Source organism: Branchiostoma lanceolatum, chromosome 10 (genome assembly GCF_035083965.1).
Source record: "Branchiostoma lanceolatum isolate klBraLanc5 chromosome 10, klBraLanc5.hap2, whole genome shotgun sequence".
Classification (NCBI taxonomy): domain Eukaryota; kingdom Metazoa; phylum Chordata; class Leptocardii; order Amphioxiformes; family Branchiostomatidae; genus Branchiostoma; species Branchiostoma lanceolatum.
The window spans coordinates 7,904,060-7,930,498 of record NC_089731.1 but is presented as its reverse complement, the minus strand read 5'-3'; the positions used below and the strand labels follow the sequence as shown (position 1 = coordinate 7,930,498).

The window sequence follows — 26,439 nt, the reverse complement described above, 5'->3', positions numbered from 1 at the left end:
TCATAATATTTCCAAAATATATAGATGAGTTCAAACATGTTCAAACTTTCATTTCTTATTGTTTGAACAGTCTGGAATTATTTTGACTGAAATAGCTTTTCTCTAAAATTGTTCAAACTTATTAGCAATATCATCTGAAAACCCTCTCGGTGACATGGAATTGACTCTACAAATCGGCCTCAAAAACTGAATAGAGTCGAAATCCACATGTGCTTGAAGATTGTAATCGTCTTAGCATGCTTAACACAACTCATCTATTTGTGGCACTCTGTGACACATGACGGGGAGCAGTCTGCGTAGGATCGAAAGATTCTAAATTGAAAGAAGACCAATTGCAACTTGACAACTGCGAGCCGCTTTGGTGATTTTCCAACATAGGACGAGAAGATATGATATACTAGTATACATATATGTAAATATTGCAGTTTCTGTATGCTAGTGTGGTTTATGCTGGACAAGTGTTGTCATGTCTGCATAAAAGAAAGAAAAGAATGCAAACAGTACGATATCATGGTGGAGGAGACTGCACGTGGCGCGATCATTTTCTTGATCAATCTCCAAGCAGATGTCATAACCTGTCTCAGTGTTTTCATGACATTCATTATGATTTAGTGCGTCTTTTTTTATAGTAGCGGATATCTTTAAGTATTCGCCTCCCCCTAAGATAAATAAATAGCCTGTCCTCCTTTTTGTCTAATCTCAAAGCAGATGTCCGTATCTGACTTGTCACAACTTCAAGTTGCCGCGTAGCTACGTCTCCCTACAAAGAGAAAGAAAGAAATTCAGCGTCCACAATTCAGAGAGAAGAACAAAACGCTTCCAACAAAAAGGACGTGTTGAAAAAAACCAGCTCCCCCCATCTGCTCGTGGATCCCTCCCGTTGACAAGTTGATAAATGACCAGGGTTTTCCTCGCAAATTGATTTCTAAATTTCGCGCGAAAATCAGCGGAGCAAAACCACGTGGTCTGTCCGGACCTCATTGGCAATTCATGGTTCCTCACGCCCGGGTCTGTCATTTGTTGTGAGTACGTGTGCCGCCGTTTTCCTCTGTTTCTCCCGCTAGAAAACATGCCTCCGAAGAAGAGAAAGGCAGGCGAGGAGGAGCCGCAGGCCTCCAAGAAGGGAAAGTCGGACGAGAACGGGGAGGAGGTGTCGGGAGAGGGCGCAGCGGCCGAGGCAGACAATGGGCACGGGGCCGCCGCCGAGACCTCCCAGCCAGCCGCCGCCGACAAACCTCCGTTCGTGCGTGCTTAATTTTCCAACCCTTATCTCTTCTCTAAACCATCATGACAGCTATATATCTCTACTTAGATGTGTTTACTACTCAATTTCCTGTGTAAAAACTGGTACCTAAGCGGGCGGATGTTGGAAGGTGTATCTGTGTGTGACTGGGTGGGGAGGGGGGCGATACTGTAATATACCTTTGATGTGGACACACAAAAGGCTCGAACCAAAATCATTGATCCAAGCGATTTGGAAAATCTTTTCTGCATGCAGAGCGGTCGAACATAACTGGCCAAGGGGTTCTAACTCTCCAAGCAGGCCATATATTCTCAGGAATTATAGTAGGAATAGATTTTCGGTAAAGGGTTGTGCAGTATTCGAGTGCTGTAGCCAAAACAAAGGACGCCATGCACACTTGTGCCTTATGGAATAATAACAAGTACAGAAAAACAAACTCAGCCAGCAGAAGTTTGTACAGCTTTGTGGCTTATTATGATTAATTTTAGTATGCACATTTTGAACCACAACATAACTTAAGGGTCTGTAAGTACTTAGTTTGATGTTAAGTTTAAATCCTTCTAGCATGATTGTTTTGATTTCATATTTTGATGGTTTTCTTTTAGGTAATTACAGTTGAGGAGTGACAAAGATAAAGATCTATTTTTATTTTTCCAGTCCTTTTAGCTTTCCCAAACAGAGAGTGACAAAAAAAATATTGGAACCATAAATCGACATTCATTGTAAAGGCTTTATGATCTGTTTATGATTTGGTTCTCAAGAGTTGTTTGAATGCATCATGATTATTGATTTTCAATTCTATTTTCATGGTTTCAAATATCTGTTTCAAGTTATGGAATGGAGGCTCTTACAAGGAGCCATACTGCCCATAGGTGAACATTTCCTTCCGTTTCCTGCAGAATTTTATGACCCACAATGATATTCTTTATTTCAAACAAAAAGCAATAAAAGTCCTATAATGTTCACTAGTCATCTTAAGTCCCCAAACATTGTCCATTAGAAGTGTAGCCATTCAAAAGTTGCATCCCAATGCGTGTAGTTTTGGGAGTCCCCTTTTAACTTGAAGTGTTTTGTTTAAGTCCAAGCAATATCTACTATTTCACATAATAGCTATTTTATGTCCAAACACATTTGAAAGGATATAACCGTTCAGAGATAAACTATGTAGGTTCTAACAGCCTCACCATTATGGAGATAAGTCACCAATAAAGCTGCGCACGCTGTGCTGTCGGTGAACATTCGCAAAGCAATTTCAAGACTTTGAGAAATGCTTCTCTGCCATAAAGCTCTATTTTGTGGCTGTTAACTTGACTATAAACTTGACTATAGTATAGGATGTCCTCTTCCTTGAAAGATATTGTAAAATGCTTGAGATGTTTTGGATTTTCTTTCAGAAGTTGCATTTTTTTGGCTAAATTGAAGTAGATGTCTCTTCTGGTGGTCTCAAATTTTAAAGATGTGTTTTTACTAATTTCAGTGCAAAAATATACTTGTCCATCATGCAAAGATGCTGAGATATTGTTTTGCTATCATTTTTTGTCTGAGCCAAAAAAAATTATTTGTTGTTCTCAAATGTACTCATATTCATTTTAACAAGTCACACAGCATTTTGAAATTCTCAGGAAAACACTTATTTTTCTGTTAATGTGTTATTGAAGTTTGATTTTTAATAATGATATCATCAAGATAATGTCTAGTTAACTGCTGTTTTTTCCTCTTACCATGGACATTATACAGGACATTGCTCTAACAGGTATCCTCTGTCCATCCAGGTGTTTGTTTATGCTAATAATGTGCCACAGGTGTGGTACAGATTAAACACAACAAAGGGGTAGATTTACCTGTTCACTTCACATGGGGCATGTCAGTTACTTTACTCTGCCTCAAAGAACTACAGATGTTGTCTTTTCTTGTTTTCCTGAAGTAAACAAATAGATATAGCTGGGTTTATCAATAATTGATTTATGATTAGACACTTCACTTTCAGTTATCAAGATTAATTTTTCTTGAAACAAATACATGTATTGTAAAAAAACACCAAGATGAAGAATATGTAGATGCTGCCAGTAAAGTAAAATGTAGCACTTTTTCTCTTTTCATCAAAAGCATCTGTCAAATTAACATTAGGAAAAAAAAAATTCAAAGGAGGCTTTTTTTCTAATTGATAAATTATGTTACTGTCTGGATATCCACATTCTGGTTGTACCAGTTCGATCTAAATCAATGCTAAGTAAATACTTGCCCATGCTTGGGTCGTCAGATTGGACACCGCCTTTCTGCCTTGTCAAAAATGAGCCATTCTATTCATGGTCAAGTTGATGAGAACTTTTACATATGTCACGTTTAACATTTTTCAATTGCTCAAAACATTGTAGTGTCCTTTTTCAAGTGAGCTAGGTAAAGGAGTACTACAGTTGTATGTATACATGTAACGTTACATGATTTTATCCAGATTGAGAAGAAAGTTGACTTCACACAGTACTTACGGACTTTTTCTACTTTACTACAGACAGTGAAAGCATCTTTTCCCCCCCTAATGCAAAATTTCGTCCCCATCGAAACTTACAGTACTTTTATGTAGTCTTTGCTTATAAAAAGCACCTGTAAACATCAAATGGTTTTATTGTGCACAATACTTACATTTATATATCTTGTGTATGAGTTTGCATATACACTGTTGTAATGTCAGGTTGTTTTTGTGTAGCAATACTTGTATTGACTCAGGTGCATAAGTGAGCCAGGGGTTTGCTGTGACCTGTGGAGTCAGATTCTGACCCTTACATTAGACTGTTTATTCATCATGACAGATCTGTGATTTCAGACATAATTGATGAGGTGGTTGTGATAAAGCCTTGTAATTCAAGGTTGTCCTAGAATAGGCGACATTTATATTTTTAGTAAACAAGTAAGATAAAAAGGTTTTGGGCTAGGTCAAAAAGAGTGTTAGGCAACGTCTAGAGCACTGTCAGTATCATGCTATTTGTAGGGCGGGTTAGAAGAAAAACAAAATTATGAGCTTGCATCCTCCCCATTTTTGGGTCAGTGCTTTACTTGCCTAAGGCATATTAGATTTGTGATGCAAATTTTGCCTTGTCAATTATCCTTTGCATCCAGACAACAGGTGTTCTTTGATAGGCTCTTTGTTTGCCTTTCAAAGTGAATTCAGTAGGGGGCATCGGCTGAATTCTAATCATGTACTTTGCTTGGTTCGGCTCAAATCAATCCAAAGTAACGATCATGCATAAAGGAGAGTATGCTTCCTTGGCAAAATTATTGGGGGATCAAAATGGCTAAATGCTTTCTTAATGCATTTGTGTGATGCCTGCTTGTTTTAAGAACCAGTATCCGTACAAGTCATTGAAAATTATGCACAAGTTATTGTTCAACCTTGTGCATATCATATTTGGTACCTAAAGAAACAAAAACAACAAACATATGTTGCAAGCTAAGGATGGAACTGATTGATTTTTCCTTATTTTTAGTCGTCTGTTGCACATAGATGGAAGTGCTACACATTTTGGAAATCTCTTTTCAAGTTTTACATGTTTTCCTACAATCTTAGCCTCTACCAGGCTACTTGGATCACTGGAATAATAGTAGAAATCGGCATACTGCTATTCACTCTATTTGGCCAATTTCTGCTATTTTTCCGGCGGTCCGATTTTGTAGCTGTACTGCAGGCACACCTTTCTTTGTAAAGCAATGTTTTCTCTTGACTAAGTTTTTGATACTGAAAATTGCAAGCTCTGTTTTCTCCCTTGCTCAATGTAGCAGATGTTGAAGGATTGTGTATTTTGATGATTAAATTGTACAATTGTACATGTATGTAGCAGCTTTCCATGTTGACCTGTGGGCTCTTGTTTTACCTGTTTTTACAGAAGCTTGAAGGGTCAAAGGTCAGTGGTGAGCTGCTGATCTGTGGAGGAACTAACTGGGATCTGATTGGTCGAAATCAGTTACCAAAGAATGCAAGTAAGTCATACTTTCATTGTTGTTGATTAGGTATAACACTTATTAACATTAGTAAGGTTACAGTTAGCCCTGTACCTAGTAGCCATCTCTGCACAAGGACCAGCTGGCCATTGCAACCACTTTTTGGTGGTCCCTTAGATTATTGTTGCTATTGACCCAAGCATTAAGAATCCTGTCTATAGGGACCACTGTCTACTCTGACCATTTCCTCCAAATTCCTTGAGTGGCAACTACAGACTGGTAAAACGGTAATATTTTAGATAGTTTGCCTCTAGCCAGTTTACATCCACTGAACATTAATTGAAGTTTTCTCTGACTGAGTCAAAGAATTAAGTAAGCATTGAAAAATGCTCAGGAAAACTCAGAAGGAATTCCAATACAATCACTTGTGGTCGGTGTCTGGAAAAGTCAATGATACAGATGGAATAGTGACTTAGGTTTGGACAAGACTCAATGGACAGTCTTTGAACAGAATGTAGTGTGGGCTGTTAGTCATATCAATGTCAGGTTGGTAGATTGGCCGTGTTTATGCATGAACATGTATCAGTTATTTCAACTGTATGCTGTCTAGCTAGCCTTCTAAAAAATCTTTGATCTGAAAGGGTTGTTCCTTTTTTTATTCAGGAGGGGTGGTCAGGAATATTTTTACCCCTCTTAATTTTTGCCAGTACCATCTTTGAGTATACTTGTATCACTATCAGCCTCCTTGCTTGTATGAAAATCTTCTTGACATGCATTTTATTTTGAAACAAGTTCCATGACCTCATATCTTTTGCCAAATGAATTTGAAACAAAATCGGCCCCTGCAGTTCTAAAAAGTTGCTAGGGGGCCCGAGCTATCTTATCACTATAAAATCATGACCACAGCATGTCCAGAATACATTATATCAAATCCAGAAGTTCTGCGCAGTACATTAGACAGCTGCAGGGGGGCCCATTATCAAACTTTACCTTCGTTTTCCTGACCCTTACCCACCTACCAAATATCATAAAGATCCATACACCGCTTCTCTTGTTATGCTGTTCACTGACTGACACTTAAACGGCACTTAAAACATTGTGGTGAATATCATTTAAGTCAGTCTGAAAATCTTACATTGGTAGCATAGTGGGAAATTTACTGTCATGATTGATCTTTAAATGTTTATTTTTCAGCGGGCAGTGCAAACAGAGGACAGAACCTGTGGGGCCCCCACCGTTACGGCAGCATGTCGGACATCAGGGTCCGCTCTGTCTTCTCAGGCCCCACCTCTGTACACAGTGTTCTCATCACCGAGGACGGCAAGGCCATGAGCTGGGGTAAGTCTTACAATATAGTAGTGTCCAGTATTTGGCTATAGTGCTGTGGGGGTCCCTAACACGGGTGGGCAGCAGTTGGCTAGTCTTCACACCATGCTTACAAGCGGCTCTGTCCAGCGGATCTATGCTGGTGAGGCTGCACTATTGAAGATGTCCCTCCTGAAGAATTCCAACCAAGACTTCCTTGGTCTATCTTTTTCTCTGTTGCCAGATTGGAAATGATGGGGAAAAAGTCCAGAAAAGCAATCAGCTTTGCAAGTAGGTCAGATACACAGACAGACATGCCCCCAAAAAATAGTTCTCTCTCTTTGGTTGAACTTTTGTGAACTTTTCTTTGTCTTAAACAGAAATGTTATAACAAAGAACAAAAGAAAGAAAGTTGCTGCAGAGTTGTAACATCTAGAAGATAGAACAAGCCTAGCTCTTTAAAGAGACCTGCCATGGAGTATTAATGGTCAGTCCCTGAATAACAATCCCAATGGTTGAAAGGCATGGCAAAAGTCAAGGTTACCCCATATGGAAATGATGCATAGTTACAGCCTTTGGGCAGGGCATAGAGGCATCTGTTCCATATAAACACATTGAACTGTGTGCTCACATTTCAGTGTGTTCAAACATAGGCTGAGACTTGAAGAATGGTACATCTTGCTTTTGCTTAGCCCTCGGCACATTTGACAAAGAGTATGGAAGTTGTACACGGGCACCACTACCAGGGGACTATCTTGCATGATTGTGTGGCTGAAGGGCTATATAAATGGAGATGGGCACTGCCTTACACACTGAAAAGTATTTGATGGGTTTTAAATCAACGAAAAAACAAAAGAAACATGGGACATGCACGAAAAATACATGGCTGCTCAAGTTGTGAGAGTTGTGAGAGAAATTGACAAGGAATTTTGTTTACTAGCAGGACTATCTATCTAATGGCATTACATAACACTTTCACACAACTTAATGTGAAATGTGTTGTGTAACCCAAAACCCATGTTGCAGTATATCCTATAGTAAGGTCAAATATTTTAAGTGGCAGCCTTATGTAAAAGTTTTATCTGGATCTTTTCCAAAATCTATTCATTAAATCCTCAAGGAGATAACAAGAATATCAAATGGCAGGTCCAGTAAGTGTTGAATACAGTTGCAGTGTCTTGTTGTTACATGTAGGTTTTCTTTCCAATGCCCTGAAAGTCTTTTGTTGTTATCTCCATGAAAAATGGAGATTGAGATATTGTTTTGTGTGTGTGTGTGTGTGTGTCTGTCTGTCGGTGTGTGTGTGTGTGTCTGTCTGTGTATGTGTGTTTGTGTGTGTCTGTCTGTGTGTGTGTGTGTCTCCGGACTACTGTAGTCAGCATAACTCAAGAACGTCTTGATGGATTACAATTATATTTTTGTCGCTGCATTTGGTAGGACGAAACGACAAAGGACAGCTGGGTCACGGCGACACGAAGAGGGTAGACGTGCCCACCATCATCGAGAGCCTGGCGGGGTTCAACATCGTGGAAGCGGCGTGTGGGAGGAACCATACGCTATGTCTGACAGGTGCGTTTGTGTTTTTTATTGCTTCATCAGGTCTGGAAAGAGCTGTAAGGTCACACAAAAGTTACAAACAGATGAAGGTTTCAATTCTTATCAAATGGTCCAGCATCGATGACCAGAAAGTGTTTTCGTAAACATCATTTACTCTTTCTTCGGTAATTACTTGTTTGGGGTCAGTTGTTATGTACATGGTATATAGCTTGTCATGTATAGTTGCAACAGAAAAAAATTAATCATCGTTATCATTGTCAACAATCCTACAGTCCTGCAAGACTACAGAGCTTTTTGGGGAATGGTTTTCTTTTGTAAGCTGTTTCTGCCAAAATATCAGCAGAAAAAAATATGCTTGACATATTAGCTATGTAAATGTATATCTTTTATGCTAACATTAAGTTTTTTTCTACTTTTAGATGATGGGAAAGTGTTTGCCTTCGGTGAAAACAAGATGGGTCAGCTTGGGTTGGGGAGTGAGAATGCAGCCGTGCCCAGCCCAACTCAGGTGAGCTTCTATCAGTCAGAACATTGATAGCTCTACATTCTTCTATCTTCCTGTTACCTCTTTCTGTATTATAAGAGTCAAACCAATGCTCTCAGTTAGATATTCGAAGGTTAGACATGACAGGTGGTTCCGTGTAATATAACCAGCTGCCGCGCCGCCTGCCTGTGAAGCTGGTGTGTAACGCTGAAGGGCGGTTATACCGCCTATCTAGATACAGATACAGAAACCACAGTTTTTTTTCTGGAAAAAAAATGCAAGCGCAAGCATTGTGAGGGAGCAGAACGACCAAGCGGGACCCCACCTTCCACTGTGTGGGGTTTTGGAGAATTTTAAGTTAAAATGCCACATGCTAAGGCTCCCTGAGGGGCAACATATTACTGTCAGACAGGTCACAGTTCCAGACTGGTCATATATGATCTAGTAGCATCCCAGGTCAAACATAATCATATGCTTGTCAGAGAATCTGCTCCCCAGGGTAAGGGGTCGCATGGTCATGGTATGGGGGTCAGGGGATTTTCTAGAAAAATTGGATAAGAGGGAGCACACACAGGCGAGGGAGCGAATTCTATGTATCTATGGAAGAATCGATTGCTGAGGGAATGCTGTATGCTGGGGATTAAACTAAAATATGAATTTGACAAGGGGGAGCTGGGCTGAAACAAGAGGGCGCAGCTCCCCTCTTTCCTGATTTAGAAGAACCCCTGGGGGTGCAGCGTCCTTGTTTCCCTCTTTAGAAAATGTCCTGAACCACTTTTGTTGCTGTGTGTTTCAGATCGTGTACACGGGGCCACCAGTGGTGAAGGTAGCCTGTGGTGCAGAGTTCAGTATGGTGGTGGACTGTCGAGGGGCCTTGTACTCGTTTGGATGCCCGGAGTATGGGCAGCTAGGTACAACACATGATATATTTTGAGAGCCAAGAGACTTTCATTATGTAAATTACTTTAACTCTAGTGATCTTTATGGATAAAACACTGTTATACCTGATGTTTGGCCTACAAGATGAATTTGCCAAGATGGTTAAATGTAGAGAAATGTTTGGTTAAGATGACCTTTTGACGCAAATTTCAAAGAAAAAATTAAGTTTTTTTTTTTTTACCAGGATCTATACTGTTTTATTACCAGTAGAACAAAACTGGCCGTCTATCAGCTTCTAATACTTAAACTAAGAATTATATGGTTTTTTTTCCCCAGGTAGCAACATAGACGTTTGAAGTCCACTTGAAGTGCTTAAAAATGCAACAATAGTAATTCAGGGAAGAGAATTTAGTTTTCAACTTTCTTTCAGACCAGGATCTATACTGTTTTATTGCTGAGAACAGAACTGGCCGTCAAAATAAAATCAACTCGCCGTCTGTCTTACTAAGAATTATGTGGTTGTTTATTCCCAGGTAACAACACAGACGGTCAGTACTTCGTGAAGTCAAACAAGATGGCGTACGACTGCGAGCTGGTCCCGCGCAGAATCAGTGTCTTCATCGAGAAAACAAAGGACGGTTTCGTCAACCCCATCACAAACGTGCATTTGGTGGATATCAAATGCGGCACCAATCACACCGTACGACAACACTCCTAATGTCTACTTACATAATTCCACCACTCTGAAAAGATACTTTGAAACAGATCTCCAACCCAACGTACCCCAGTAAATCTAAACTGTGCATATACTGGAGTTGCTGTACTTGAGATCTCTCAAACGCACTCTTTTTCAAAATGGCGGATTTATGTAACCCAGTGGATTAATGTTAATGGAGGTTGCATGTTTTCTATAGAAACTAAAAGGCATTTTACATGACTTTCCTCACTTCACCCAGGTGTAAGAATGGGTACCTAACTTAAGTTGGGGAGGTAAAAGGTGGTGGAAGGAGATGGTTGGGCTCCATGCTCCAATACCATGCCCTAGACACAGTTGATAACAACCCACTGCTCCTACGACATTAAAAAGGCCATGGGACTATTGTTACCTTTTTTAAGCAAGGCCAATCCACTGTCAAAGTCATGAGAAATAGAAATAGCATTTGCATTCTAATATTTAGTTTTGGATAAAGGTGTTTACTTCTGATGACCCAGGTTGCGCTGGACAAGCAGAAGAGAGTGTTCACCTGGGGTTTCGGCGGGTACGGCCGGCTCGGCCACAGCGTACAGAAGGACGAGCACGTGCCCAGGCTGGTGAAGATGTTCGACTACCCGGGGCGCGGTGCCAAGACCATCTATGCTGGGGCATTCTACTCTATGGCTATCTTGGACAATGGCGGTTAGTCTTCTACGCTCATGCCAAAGTGCTCAGGCCAGGTCCTGGCCCCTTGCTCCTGTTATCACAAGTTTACCCTCCGTCTCAAGCATTGTACACTTCAAGTTCCACCTGTTTCACCTTTTTTACCTTTACCTTTAGGTCTTGCCATCCAGCACTTAGTCCTCAATAGCATGAAATACTCCAAGTTAGCATAGACGTCTTTCCCTCTTTTTCCTTTTTTTTGTTGAAGTGATTCTTGCACTGATACAAGGGTAGGACCAGGTTAGTAGTAGGTTAGGCTTCTGTCAGGTTTGAAACAACCTATTTCATTAAATGATGTAATGAGCAATGATGTTAGATTAGTATACTAATGTAGATAGTTTGTAGTTGTTGATATTCCATGATGTTATTTGCCATTCATTGTACCTGATGCAATCGCTGTGCAATAAACTTTGACTTGACTTGTCTTCTTCCGTAGGTCAGCTGTACTTGTGGGGGCAGACTAAGGCCACCGGAGAGGCCAACATGTACCCCAAACCCATCCAAGACCTCAGCAACTGGGACGTCAGGAGTGTGGGCTGCAGCAACCGCAGTATCGTGGTGGCCGCGGACGAGAGCACCATCAGCTGGGGGCCCAGCCCCACGTACGGAGAACTGGTAAGGGTGTTTTTTACCTTCCCAAAGAAATGTATATTTTCGGTAGTGTTTGTATGTATGTGTGTATGTATGTATGTATATATCTATGTGGATGAACAGCATAACTTGAAAAGGCCAGGATGGATTGTCTTGATATTCGGTATGTTGGTAGGTATGAGACCTGGAAATGATTAGATTTTGGGCCTCCAATTGACTTGTTATTTCTTTGTTTTTTACTCAATGGTCAGTACGTAACGAGACCCGAAGGTTGCAAAGGCCACTCCGAGGTTACGGGTTACATAATATATGATGTTGTGGGTTACATATGCAGGGGTTTTTCTAGAAAAATTAAACAAGAGGGATCACACACATGCGAGGGAGCGAATTCTATATATTTATGGATGAATGATGATGAATCTATTGCTGAGTGAAGGCTGTATGCTGGATATTAAGCTTTTTAAAAATCTGAATTCGACAAGGGGGCGCTGGGCTGAAACAAGAGGGTGCAGCGCCCCTCTTTCCTGATTTAGATGAACCCCTGATATGTAACAGTGACTCTTCTCCCCAGGTCAGAAACATGATGAGACTAGCTCAACTGCTTGCTAAGAGTGAGGACTATCCTACCCAATAGGAGAAGCAGGGGTTATGAAGGCTGCTTGGGAAATTCCCTACCCCATTTAGACCGGAATAGTTTTGATCCACTCACACTGGGAAGGACCCCTTCTCTTATCAATAATTGCAATGATGTTTATTGCAGAAAGATGCTATGAGTATGACAAATGTTTTGAACAATATGTTGTTTTTCTTGTTCAGTTCTTCCATATATCATCTGTTAGTGTTATGCCATTCCTGTAGTGCTAGTTCTGTCTGCTAGGTGGCACTAATGCACTGCTCTGTGTTATGCAGGGCTATGGTGAGAACAAGGCCAAGTCATCAACCACTCCTAAAGAGGTGAAGACGTTGGACGGCATATACATCCACAAAGTTTCGTGCGGGTACGGGCATACTATCTTCATCGCCCGCAACGACAGCGAAGAAGACAAGGCCAAGATCAAGGCAATACCAGAGTACAATCCAAAATGATCAGTTGCTTGTTTAGTACAAGCTTCTATTGGTTTGGGCCATTTGCCTGGTTAAGAAGTGATGCCAGTCTTTGTGATGAATTGGTTTTCCAGCCGTTTTGCACACTGTTTACAGTGGGCTTTGAACCTTGCATTACGTTCTTGTTAGAATCAGTTTTTGTTCCTTTAGAAGTTATATTGCTGGGATAAAGGATTCTATATTTTCCAGCCCAGTTTCTAGCTGAAGGTAATGCAAGGAGTTAGAAAAAAAAATGCAGTTAAGAACATAGCTCAACAATTTCTTTTAGCTGGAGTGTGCAATCTGGGCAGAATCAATTCAAGTTTGTGGTTGTTGGTTTATAACCATGGAAATTGGTTGCTGGTTGCCAAGGACATTTCCATGGTTACAACAGTCACAAAAATGATATCAGGATTTGGTAAAAGGTGATTTGTCTAGAAAAAAAGTGGGTCTAGGTATCAGCAAGTTGGCTATGGAGATACATATTATAAGCATTATCAGTTGTTTCTCCCATGGTTTGGCTTGGACAATCGTTATTTAGGTGGGAGATCTTCAAGTTTATAGGTGCTGGCTTAAGACACTTTGTGGCCAATTATCTAGGTGGCATGTCTTGAATCAGCATTTTGGGTTGTGCAGATCATCCAAAACTGTTGGAAATCTGGAAGTTAGTATTAATCTGAGACTTTTTGTGGTAAATATTTTTTTGGCCTTTTCTCGATTCTTTCCTCTTTCCATTAGCTAAATTCTGATAATCAGTGCTTTTCCAAGATTTAACACTGCATTTAGTAAGCTTCTACATTTACATCCGGGATTTTGCTCGAAGGATCAGTGGAAAAACTTTTTCTCACAAGAAAGGAGTCATGCAAAATGAAGATTGAAGACAAGATTTAGCCCAAAGCCAGGATTTGCAACTTCTTGCTAGCCATTTTTTGTTTTGTTGCTTCTTTATTGTCCCTATTTCAGTTCAGCACAGTCACTTGTTTTTTACCTTTGCCGAGAAGGTTATTACATTGTACAAAGATTTCTCACTTGTTTATCCCTCACAAGTAGTTAGTTGTAAGCACATCACCCCATAGAAGTTGATGTGAACGCACACAATATTTACAAACAAGGTCCGCAAACTGTGTCATAGTCTTACAATTTATAGTTTATATCAGTCTTTAAATATCATTCATAAAACCATAAGCTAGGGCTTGCTGGAGACGCATGTTTCATTTTGAAGTAGGTGTTTCCGTTAACAGAAAGATTATCTGTGTCGGGTGGCTGTATAGAAAGATTTTCTCTTGTACGTAGTAAGTGTAATAAGCCTGTTCAAGGATCCAACTGCACATGCACAGGTCAGAGGTGAAGGTCCCTGACTTGGCAACAGTTCTTGTCTCTGCCATGCTTTGTACATGTCCATACATATGACCTCTCTCAGTCGGTTTGTATAAAACTGTTCAGACATGTTTTGTTTATGTATCCATGTGCACCCTCATTGTCTTAACACTTTTTTGGCAACACCTCAAGAGTGGGGCCAATAGATTCCACTCTTGTGTACTTGTCAATACATTGTATGTCAACTGAGAATGTCACACTGATTTTGGGTTGAATGCGATGGAGCTTTTGTTGTTTTCACAGCTCATGATAGGCTGATATTGATACAGTCACATATGTAAGTTACAGCATGTCTGAAGATCTACAGTGTAGAATGTGTCTAGTTACTGTAGTTAATTTCCTAACAGGGTCATAGTAGCTGTTGTGGTGCTAGAAAATCAGTATAAAAAAAGGCACTGTGACATAGTCTTAATGATGATCATTTTGCTGGTTGCAATTGTCCTTAATGCTATTTTTGAAGAAGAAAGCGTCTTTAGTTTGTCAGTGTAATATCATCGAGCAAGTAACCTCTTCTTATAAGCCCTTGGTGATAGTGATTTAGTGTTTGAGCAAGCCACTTTTGTCAATGCGTTTGTCTTATCAGACATCTGTACATAAAAAGTTTGCCATGTATTTACTCACAACCATCGGTATATCTAAGTAACAGCATTAGATTGTGCAAATCCTGACAGTATTGTTGCCATGGCCATCTTTAAAACATTGCCCTAGTTGTTCACGATACTCCATAACTCAGGTACCCTTCCATCAGTGGCCACCCAATCTATTTTCTTCGTTCCTGAACATTTTCCTGAAAGAAACATTTACATGTACTTACTCTTTGACTAGTGATAACTGAAGTGTCTACATGTAGTACTTGAAAATTACGGCTACTGTATATAGATGCTGTGCACAGTATTAAGAGGTGCTGGCATAAAGAGAAAGATACCTGCTAAGTTTACAGTTGCAATTTTCAAATTTTGTGGTAGGCACTCAAGACTGCAAGGATTTGATTCTTGTATTCTCTACAGAAATGGGAAGGGATATTTTGCAACCTGGTAGGTGACAATTTATCATGAAACACCTTCAGCAAAAATGGGAAATCTGTTTTAATTAAAAGTATTAGAAAATGGGATGTGATGTCAAATTTCATATTGCAAACATGAAAGCTAGAAAAGTGATGTGCCAGAGAACCTTTGAAATATGTTGCTGTGGCCATAGCCTACAAACAGTGTGTACTGGAACATGAAGAACATTGCTGTGCACTCTACCATTACAGGGCTCAAATTCTCATGTTATATAGACTCACGGCTGTCTACACATGGTCCAATGTCACCAAGCACAAGACAATCGTAAAAACAATTTCTAAACTACTGACACCTGAATGCAAATGTTAGTGATTGGATGAAAAATTGTCTCTAGTTTTTCGAAGTTGGCCAGCTCAATTAGTTTTAGTCCTGTGTAGTATGTTCATGAAAATGTGGAACTTGGATGTCTGAAAATTTTGGGATCAGAAAAGTGTTGGATGGTGAAGACGGATTTTGTGCAACTCATGATTTGGCAAAGGATTACAGCTTCGGACAACAAGTGCTCTTTGTTGTTGATGTTTCAGAGTTTTGATTTTTCTAGGTAGAAAGACGCCGAAATTTACAATGTGAAAGCATTGTGTCTTCATGATCATTCCCTTGTGGGAATAGAACACTGCTCCTTTACAATCCCTCATTCTGTGAGGCACTTGTAAAAGAAGGGAATAATAAGTACCGGTTCATCACAACTGCAAAAGGGACGTTTTGTGCAGTACTGCTTCCCATAGTTGTCTTTTAGTGACGTGAAAAGTAAACGACTGGTTCGTAGGACCAATATTTTACCACATGTGCTTTACTGCAACTCATGACGAATATTAGAGAATGAAATCGCTGTGGAAAGGCTTTACATTGTTACCACAGATGCAGATATTTCAACTGATGAAATGCCAAGGTAGCCATAATACGTTTTTATTAAGGCGTTTTGTTTGTGGAATTATCTGTATATGAGATGTGCAACATGTATGTATCACTTTCATGCTGGTGCAAAAATTATTTTAGCATTAGTGCCATTAGAAAGGAACATTTCATAGTTGGTCCCCTGGTGCAAATAACAAAAGCCGTATGTGTATGGTTGGTGTAATGTGCTGAAATTTTACATCTGTTAACTAATGTATATGTGAACAGATATACATGTAATACAAATGTACATGCATTCATCAGTGTAAACTACAAGGGGGACATGTTTTGAGCAGTACATGTTGAAACATCATCCCTAAGAGCTGGCATTGGGAAGTTCTACAATACATGTCATACATGTAGATGGAACTTGGGCTTTGTGTAATGACTGACAATGTTGAAAAGGACCCGAAAACTGTACATTTGTTAAAACCGGACTGAGTCTGTCGCCTGCCTTGTATGTTTATTATTCTGCTAGGATGAGGGTGAAACCATGATTAGAATCAAGATGATGATAGAGTCTGTCCTTGTAATGGATACATATTGTACAAAGGCTTGCTAGTTAGATATAAGGTACCAGCCCCCTCTGATTGGTCACTTGTGGTCACATGACTTTCCATTCATGGGAAGGTGCATGGCAGCCCTGAAGTTTGGGATTTTCTTCATTGATGGTGTGACAATTTATCTGAATCATCAGATTCTGTTTCTATTACTAGATTGGAATTAGACAGTTAAACGCTGTGTTTAGAGTATGCCACATTTTATTTTCATTTCCTCTGCATCCTGCATCTTACTGTAATCAGTTTTTTTTTCACTTCACAAAGTCGTTAACTTTGCTGTAGGCTGGTTACATCTCCAAATTTGTACTTGGCCAGAGAGGGCTTGATAAACCAAGGAGGTTCTATTGAATATAACCTTGGATAAACTGACTAAGTTGTAACCAGTGAGCATAACAACAATTTTTTCACTTCAATATAGATTGTGCACCGCTTGTATTATAATGGTTGTTCAGCCACTTTACTGTTACAGTAGTACTTGTATGTAAATGTCCATTTTGTAAATGTGGACCTTTTCTGAGTAACTGTAGATGTATTTTGTGCAATATAAGCCACAAATAAACACCAGTGAGAACATGGTGAATACTGTCAAGTCTCATTATTTCTTGTCCATTTCCTTAAATGTTTTAAGAATTGTAAATACACACATGTATACCAAGTTTAACTTGTAAAATCCATGAGTAGATACAAATTTAAACATTGAAAGTACTTAAGTTATACTATAAGAAAGACATTTCAGAAAAAGCTTTGTTTTATTCAGGTAAGCATGTCCATTTACGTTGAAGGCTTGATACATGTCATTACCACAAAATTAAGCCTCCCTGCTGCATATACCCCGTAATCATTATGAATTTGGCGCCAAATAGCTACATTAGCCGTTGCTTTTATGTACATGTACCAAGTGTTTTTAAAAACAACCCATTACATAATGATACCATAAAATATTTTACATGATATTCTTCAAGGTTTTGACTGGTGATTGCAGGATTTAAGAAAACACAGATTCTGTGTTGGACATGATATTTTTGAATTACCAAAGACAAAAACATTGCTCTCACAAAACCATCCTCCAAAACATCTTGTGAAGTCTTCAGGGCTGAGGAAACTGAAAGTTAGAGGTCAAAGTTCATCAGCCCTAATGGTCAAATGATAAATATAACAGCTTACTCTTTTTTTTTAAAGGATATTTGCCCATTGGATTCGCCTGCAATCACCAGTTACAATTGCAATTACACCATTGCAAAGCCTTTAATCACATGCATGTTACAGAATTGTATACTATGATGAAACTGAATAGAAAGCCGTTATTCTCTTATACAGCAACATATATTTGATGCAGGGAAAGCAACATTAAAACCAATTTCACCTGTGTGATTGAAATATCCCAGGGATACATTGTCATCTACATGACTGTATTGTACAAATTTCAAGGAAATCATTAACAATGATGACTAAGAAGCAAACAGGAGAACGATACATTGCAAGCTGATAATATTATTTGATAACTTATATGATTAAAGTACATCTCATCTATGTACAAAATCTAAAATGACAATTCAACATCATCTCATAAGCACAAATATTACTACATGTAGTAAAAATAGTTTATCAGTTGTCATATTCATGATTATTCTGAAATTTCAAAAATGATTTCATACATTATTCACTTGAATGTCTTAAATCAGTTGTTTGTCTTGTAGATTTGTACTACTTGATTAATTTCACAAGTCATTGGATTTAATTTTAAGGCTCATTTTCATTCTTTAAAAGAAATACTTGTTCTGTCCTAGCTTAGGATGTGTTAGGAAATAAACAACTAAAAAGTGTCCTGGTCAACAGATACATATACAGGTAATTCTCTGAGCACTTAAAGCATCTATGGAGACCTTGGTCTTCAACCAATTAACAATCGAGAACTAAAAATGAAATTTCAAATGCCAAACTGGGAATGCCAAAAAAGGACTGTTTTTGTCATCAGGAATCATGATAACTTGATATGTCTACTGGATGTGTCAAATAAACTCTGGTATGAGACCGTGTCTGTCAGGAAAACTCTGGCATGACACCAAGCAGGGTGTGTGGTGTGAGTGCGCCGGGGTGAACCTTGTACCCTGTGTGAGCTTTGATCAGAGCCTGGCCTGGATTCTCACCCCAAAGTGCTGCAGGGCATCTTTCAGGGCGCGGAGGACCAACTCCACGTTGTCTCGGGTACAGTTGTGTCCCATCAGGCCGATACGCCACGCCTGAAAAGCATGGAACATTCTTGAATTTCCACCAGATACATATACGTGCACATGTATAGATCCAGATATTTAAAAACCTTTGATTTTACAGCTTAAAAAGCACAAACTGCATACAAGTACAAGGGGGTGATCAATAAGTTCTCAGCCTCACCCAGAAATGAGGTGCACAACTCAAATTTCTGGGCATAATTATTAAGTATAGAGCGTTTTATAAAGATCTACCAAAATTCAAATCATTGTGATCGTATTACTTGGCAGGCAACACCCAGTAACATTTAGATGATAGAGAAGGAAAAAAAAAACTTGGACAATTGAGCTGCGAACTGTGGCATTTTCTTTCCATATGTACAGTAACTAACCTTTCCAGCTGAAGCTCCAAGACCACCAGAGATTTCAATGGAGTACCTAAAACATAACCATACAATGTCCAAACAACATTTGTAATAATGCAACAACTTATTTTCTACAATGATCACTATTTCTCGACAACATTTTTTGTTCCTAAATGTATACCGTTGTTGCAAGTAGCATGTATTAACTAAAAGACAGAAACAAATCATTTGATAAATCTAGGCGTAACCTATATGTACATCTGATTCTGAGAGATACCTTAAACACTGGGGAATGGAAATCCACACTTGTGACTGAATGTATCCAAAACTCCATATGTTAAGCAAGTCTTACATTGCATTTCTTTCAAAGATGCAGATTTTTTCCACAAAATCAATTTTGTATGAGACTAGGAAATGGGATTTATTAAGGTTCCTTTGAGCAAAGAGGTAGGTGACAAGTAAATTGTTTTCCAACAAATTATGAGCTTGGAAATTTTCTTAGAAGAATACTGACTTGTTCATGATGTAAGAGGCCACGTCCTTCCAGTTCACGCCTTCTGGTACCCGTACCACTGTCACTGTGGGGAGTCTGGCAGCCTGGGCAGAGTTACAGGACGATAAAAAGGTATTATTAACGTTATATATAAAAGCATACAAAAGCATCCAGTTCACATATTCATTGTTATCCCATTTGAAAATATTTACTCAATAGTTATTACCATGAAGGACCAGGTTAAGATCTTTTTTTGCATAAAAAAGTTCCTAATTAAATTTTGCAGTGTTTCTACTGAAAAGGTTGATTTTTATATAAGACCTTGCATGCAAAATTGACTTCATAACTCTTTTTTATGCTGCAAACCTTTCCTTCAAATGTAGATCTGATAGCGAGGGGGTCATTTAGAAAAAACAGTACAATATGAATCCTAACAAATTAAGAATTTCCAGAAATGATGTTAGTTTTGCCTGTTATTTCAAATAAAAATTAGACTTTCAGCTGGACTTCTCTTACTTTTACATGTAATTCAATCACAAAGAAAACTGTGAAATGACACCCAGGTTATTTCAGAGTCTACTAACTCCATACTAGTACCTTGTCCTTCACCCAGAGTTCCAGCCCCATGGCCTCTAACCCCTGATGCAGCAAGAGGGCATTCTCCTGGTGACGACTGATACAGTTCTCCAGACCCTACAGTATACAGTTAACACTTATCACACTGTGTAGTAGGTAGTATTTTAGAATTTATATGTCTTCTTATATAACATCTCAACCTTGCAGAAACTCTAACTTGATTGTACTGTTAAAACAAATATATGGAGGCCCACCATGTCCAATGCTTCTACCAGTCGATTAGCTCCCTACAAAATTGGGTGGACCAAGGGCTAAAGAAACAGAAATGGGTATTGCCCAAACTGAAACGTGTTTGAACAAGGTTTGAAGGATCTTAGCTTTCTAACATACTTACTTCTTCTGCAAGTTTTGCCAGTCCCTCTCTTAGAGCATAAATACTGCTGATAGGTCCAGTGTGGTGGTACCTATTAGGAAAAACAGAATACAAGTCTTAATAAACATTAAGCATGAAGTGTTCTCACACTTCCATCTTTTGCTGGATTTTATTCATACACACATAGTACAAAGTTTCCTTCAATTAACTTATACCAGAATCTGTCATTATAAAACCTGTTTTCAGGAGGGGGTGACCTCACTACTTAGAAAAGCATCATGCAGGTAAGAACTATAGGAATTGCCTTAACTTAACTTCAAGTTTTGAAAACTATTACATATTTTAAAGATGAAAATACAGCAATGAGTTTTAATAAAAGTGAAAATAAACCAGAGCAACTTGCATGTCTATGATTTTACAAGGTGAAAATTACAGACATAAATTCAAGAGAAGAGAGAGAGGACGTACTTCCTGGGCTGTCCCTTCTGCAGGCCAACCCCCCAGTAGTCAGACAGCAGGTTCATGTCAAAGTAGAAGGAGGGAACCTTTTGCTTGCGGCGAGCCAGCTTGCCTCTGTGTAGCAAAACAAGGTCAATGTCAAAACCGTGACATCTTGCCTACAACACAAAAAATTCCAGTACTGTTAGTTAATCATACTGTTTAATCATACTTATCCCTTTTGACAACTTTCAATTAAATTGGAATCAGTAATAGATATTTTTGAGAAATCCTTAAGGTTAAGTATCTCTGATAACAATACATATATAGTCAAGTCAAGTCAAGTCAAGTCAAAGTTTATTGCACAACGATTGTAACAGGTACAATGTAAGGCAAAGATAAAATGCTACTGGCTACTTATATCAAACTACTAAAAGCTACAGGAAGGTTCAATGTTATACAATGATTAGGTTCTAGGCTGTACAATGTTCCATTTCAAACTACAAGAAAGCACTATCTATATAATATTATCAGAGGTAGAAAATATCAACAGGTGATACAAAATGGAGCCGTATATGTCAATTATACAATAACATGGCGAAGAGATGAATGTCTTATACAACTAAATCGCTATTTCACGGATTCTTTTTTGCATAGATGTAAAAATATATTGGCCTAGATATACAGATATTGTTTCAGGACATGACATAAGTACACGGAACGTCTCTGTTTTCGACTGAGGTAATGTTACATTTGTTTTACACTTGATTGTCTGCAATAACTTCACTCTTTCATCTTTAAATGTTGGACAGTCCATTAAAAAGTGGTATTCGTCTTCGACATTTTCTTTACACGTAGGACAGAGTCTCTGATTAGCTGGGACATTTCGGTGTCTGCCTTTTTCAATTTCAAGACAGTGTGCTCCAATACGGAGTTTTGTTGTGTGTGTTATGAAGGATTTGTTTTGGACTGACTGGAGGTAGTTCTCTATATGAAAGTCGGTTTTTATTTTTGAGTATGTTTCAAGTTTCTTAAAGCTTCTTATCGTTTGCCGCCAGCTTGACAGAAACTCGCCTTTCAGGCGCTCCTTGAACATTTCTCCGAAATATTTGGCATCGACGGTAGGGTTCAACCAAATGTTTTGGAGTCCATGTCTACAAAGTGTATCACGTATATGGACAACCCAGTCTTGTTCTTGTCTAACGGCTTCGTCATACGCCTTTTTAACAATTCTGTCGTTCGGCAAGCTGTTTAATCTTATCCAGTATTTAACCATTTGAGTCTGAGTATCTATGTATAATGGATACATACCCAGTTCGCCTCTCACAGCAGCATTAACAGAACTTCTGGGGACGCGAAGGAGTATCTTGCAGAAATTTAGTAAAACATATTCTAGATCGGAAATTTCGTACGAAATTGATGGTTGGACCACTGTTATATTTTGGTTTGCTAGATCACTAGATCGATATATAATATTTAGCTTGTCACTGTATCTACTAAGTCGTAGAAGAATAGGTCGAGTAGAAGATGGTTCGGTTTTTTTCCCGACACGGGTTGCCTTACGGATATTCACATCTGATCCTAAAACCGGAGATATTATGTCGGATACAGATTTCCTAATGTTCTCATTTGGATTCTCAGTTATTCCATGAAGTATGAGGTCTCGTGACTGAACATTTGTTCCCAATATTTCACTACAATATAGCAGGATTGGTTTAACTAGGCTATTAAATAGATCAAGTGCCAGAGGTATGGATGGGTTATGATTTGACAAGAGGATGGACTTTAGTTTAAAAGAAGCCCGGAGGGCTTTTATTCTAAGTTGTTTTGTTGCTCGATGAAAAGAACCAGAGGGTGTTATATCTACCCCTAAGTATGTATAGAAGTTAGTTATGTTTAAAGTTTGTCCCTGTGATTGAAAACTATGGTTTCGGCTATTACCTGTTCGCGCATTTTTAGAAAATATCATAACTTTAGTTTTGTCTCTATTGATTGAAAGCTTCCAACGTGTGCAGAACTTATCCATTCTTTCGAGACACTCCTTTAGCCCTTGCTCTGATTTTGAGACGAGTACAAGATCGTCCGCCCAGAGAAGGCTGCTTATCGGAGTGTCTCCAAGCATGACGGGGTCGCATGATGGTGATGAAAACTCTGATGGAAGGTCATTTACAAATAGGTTGAATAGAATAGGACTTAAGGTGCACCCTTGACGTACCCCGCAAGTGGACTGAAAGTAGTCTGAAAGACCATTAGGTGTTTTGACACAGTATTTTATGTTGGAATATATGGATTGTATGATTTGGAAAAACTTACCACCTATACCTAACGATAGCAGCTTGTAATATAAACCATGTCTCCAAACGGAATCAAAAGCTTTTTTGAAATCTACAAAGCAGGCGTATAACTTTCCACGAGATTCAGAGAGCTGTTTATCGACTATAGTTTTCAGTACAAAGATATTGTCACTTGTCCTAAAATTCTTTCTAAAGCCAGATTGGAATGGGGTTAACAAATTGCTGTCTTCTAGAAAGTGTTGTAGTCTATTGCTTAGGATGAGAGAGAAGAGTTTCCCCACGCAACTAGAGATTGCAATTCCTCTATAGTTTGATGGGTCTGATGAATTTCCGCTTTTGTATATGGGGACAAGGATGTTTTGATTCCACTGATGGGGAAAGTTACCAGACTGGAGGACGAAATTGAACAGTTTTTTTAGTGGTAGGACGAGTCTGTTATCACATTTTAGCATCTCGTTTATAATCGAATCTGTGCCAGAAGCCTTGCTGCTTTTTAGCTTACCTAGTCCTGCCATGATTTCCTCCTCTGAAATGTCATAATCTAGCGGATTTTCTGTTTTACTTTCAAGGGTTTTAATAATATTTTCTGTATATTCATTGTCTTTATTGTCAATTATAGTGTTATCGTTTATCGTCTGAAGGTCTGGTCTCTCCTGCGAGATATGTTGGTGGAATTCTGCATCAGATTGATTAGTTCCAACAGGGTCGTTCAGAGTTTCGAAGTGGGTTTTCCACTCTTCAGGACATATGTTATTATTTTCATCTTGATTATGATTGTCTTCTTGTCTCTGAATTTTCATCTCTCTCCAAAATTTTTGTGGATCTGTTCTACTAAGTTTGTATAGGTTGTTCCACTGTCTTTCTTTAAATAACTTTCTTTCGGTTTTAATTTTTTTCTTGTAAATTTTAAGGTTGCTGAAATATGCATGGCGTATATCAAGTTTCCAGGGGCATTTAGAGAATTCAGAAGCCAGATGATTGATTTTACGTTTAAGAGCAGCACATGACTGATTAAACCATGGTTTGTTTTTCTTTTTCCTTTTCTTGTTATTCCTGTGAACTATCTTACGTAAGGACTTGTCAGCTACACGTATGATGACATCGCCGATCTCCTTCACGGCGCCTTCTACATTTGTGTGGGACTTGTCCATAAAATTTTGAAAATCTTTGATAATCGATGGATCTCTTAATGCCTCAGTGAACTTAGATTTAGAGTTGTCGTCCCAAACATATTTTGTCGGGAGCGGACGTAATGGGAGATTAGATTTTCTAAGGTAAGGTGAATAATTTGTAGAGATAGAACATGTTATCAAACAGTGGTCAGAAAGTACGGATGGGTCGTTCACTTTAAAATATTGCACTTTTGAGAGGAGTTCCGAACTGATAATACAATAGTCAACAAGGCTTGAGCCGTTGTATTTGTGGCAAGTAAATTTTCCTGCCAAGTCTCCTGCTACTCTACCATTTAGAATTATTAGACTACCTGATGAACAGAGCTCTATAAGTTGTTTACCATAATTATTTACTCCTTTGTCGTGACTTAGTCTGTATCGAATGTCCTCTTGGAAATCTATAAACTGGTCGTAATTCAGGCAGTCATCTATGATTGCAGTCTCCTGTAGAGATCCTGTTCTTGCGTTTAGATCCCCTAGCAGCATGATATTTCCTTGATTTGAGTATTTGCAAATATCATTTTGTAGAATTTCAAAGAGTAGGTTGTTCCTTTTGTCAAGAGACGATGAATTTTCGGGGGAGAAGTATACACAACCTACAAATAAATCTCGTTCTAGACCAAAGTACGTTTTATCTAATTTGCACCATAAGAAGTCCGGATGTTTTGTGGGAAGTTTTGTAAGGCCTTTCATCAGCTTGTTTCGGAACATAATGACTACTCCTCCTGAGCTCCTATTCATTGTTTTTTTTATATCCCTATCACTTCTAAAATAACTAAAAGAGTCTAATCTAAAATTTTCGTTGGGTCTAAGCCAAGTCTCCTGAAAACATACAAAATCATAACCCTCTAAACAGCTAATAAAATCATCGTTCTCACTTTTCCGCCTAAGGCCGCCCTGAATGTTCCACGAACAGAACCTCAAAGCCACTTTCTGACTTGACATATTTTGATAAAAATGCCGAGTGAGCGGTACTAGATGTATAAAAACAAGACGAGCATAATTACATGTGAATGCAGAGTGAATCAAAACAAGATAAGTAGCGTAAGAGCCACAGAATATGTGCATAAACTTTGTAGACTATTAGCATCAATATCTATTGTGATTACAAATTAATGAGGGTTTGTTATCTGTCAAATGAGAAAAGTATTCAGTTACCTGATTCTGATCACATCAAGGCATATGTCATTTTAGTGTCCATTTCTAGTTCAGTGTCTCAGAAAATCGGTCAGCATAGTCACCAATTTCTCTGCCATGTGATGCTTGTCCTGTTTCTCGCTCCATCCCCTAGTCCAAGTCGAGCCTGTTCTCTGGTTCCAGTTGGTCCACATAGAAGGCGGCGGGGGTGCTGTGTTCAGTGGGTATAGTGGCGGTGGGCCCCGAGCAGAGTTGACCATGTAGGGGTGGTTGTTCTGCACCGTAGACGTTTTCCTAGCTGGCTGAATAGTGTGCTGTTTGGTGGGTTCCATATGTTGTCTGTCCGTCCCAGGTCCCTGGTAATGGCGTAGCGTACGTTTTACGTCTGCTACCATCAGACGAACCCCTGTGTCAGGTCTGATATGGATGCCGTCTGGTTTGTACAAGGATCTGTCTTCTGATAGAAGCCGGTGTCTGATGTAGATGAGGCGATTGTCGTCACAGCAAGTCTTCTCGATGGCAGAATTATACTTTACAATGTTGTTATTAAGCTTAGAGTTCATGTTGACTCCTCTCGGCAATACCTGGGATATGGCGATCTTGGCGTTGGGGTAGGCCGCTTTCGCGGCCTGAATCAACTTACATGTTTGTTCCACACATACATCAGTGCTGTCCGGTCGAGCTTTGGTATTGTCCATATCGTTAGACCCAACATGTATGATTACGAGTTCAGTGGTGGTGTCTGGTGACATTCTGATCTTTTCAACAGCCTTGGGCAGTGTTGTTGTTTTGTCAATGTTGGTGCTTTTGTCTGGATACATTTTACCGGGATTGACGTCGTTCCACAGAGAGTCTGCGAATATCCTGACATCTGTCTTGTCGCCTACTGCACTTTCGGTCGTGCTTGGAGTGGTGTTTTCATCGGACTTCTTGTCAGCAGGAGCCGGTATCTTGGAGGCAGGGGTAGTTGGTCGCTTTTGTACATTATATATGACAG

General features: G+C 39.1%; 2 protein-coding genes across 3 annotated transcripts in view; one reads left to right on the top strand and one right to left on the bottom strand.

The window, feature by feature from the left end:
* The first annotated feature begins 962 nt into the window (after positions 1-962).
* Positions 963-16,242, top strand: LOC136442873 (protein RCC2 homolog). Its single transcript, XM_066439880.1, has 10 exons — positions 963-1,243; positions 5,122-5,215; positions 6,371-6,514; positions 7,919-8,050; positions 8,458-8,546; positions 9,319-9,433; positions 9,935-10,101; positions 10,614-10,797; positions 11,255-11,433; positions 12,319-16,242. Exons 1-10 carry the CDS (start codon positions 1,070-1,072, stop codon positions 12,493-12,495), a joined length of 1,455 nt encoding a protein of 484 aa, XP_066295977.1. The 5' UTR covers positions 963-1,069; the 3' UTR covers positions 12,496-16,242.
* A 721-nt stretch (positions 16,243-16,963) lies between these two features.
* The window catches only part of LOC136442876 (alanine--glyoxylate aminotransferase-like), a 12,597-nt gene continuing 3,121 nt past the window's right edge, over positions 16,964-26,439 (bottom strand). The window contains exons 7-13 of one of the 2 annotated variants that reach the window (XM_066439883.1): positions 20,870-20,974; positions 20,423-20,492; positions 20,050-20,145; positions 19,474-19,556; positions 18,987-19,032; positions 18,535-18,627; positions 16,964-17,489 (exon numbers count right to left, since the gene is read on the bottom strand). In XM_066439883.1, the coding sequence (XP_066295980.1) occupies positions 17,475-17,489; positions 18,535-18,627; positions 18,987-19,032; positions 19,474-19,556; positions 20,050-20,145; positions 20,423-20,492; positions 20,870-20,974 (508 nt within the window). In that variant the 3' untranslated portion in view covers positions 16,964-17,474. Of the gene's footprint in view, positions 18,628-18,986; positions 19,033-19,473; positions 19,557-20,049; positions 20,146-20,422; positions 20,493-20,869; positions 20,975-26,439 lie in introns of both variants that reach the window. The other variant, XM_066439882.1, reaches the window with a different exon arrangement.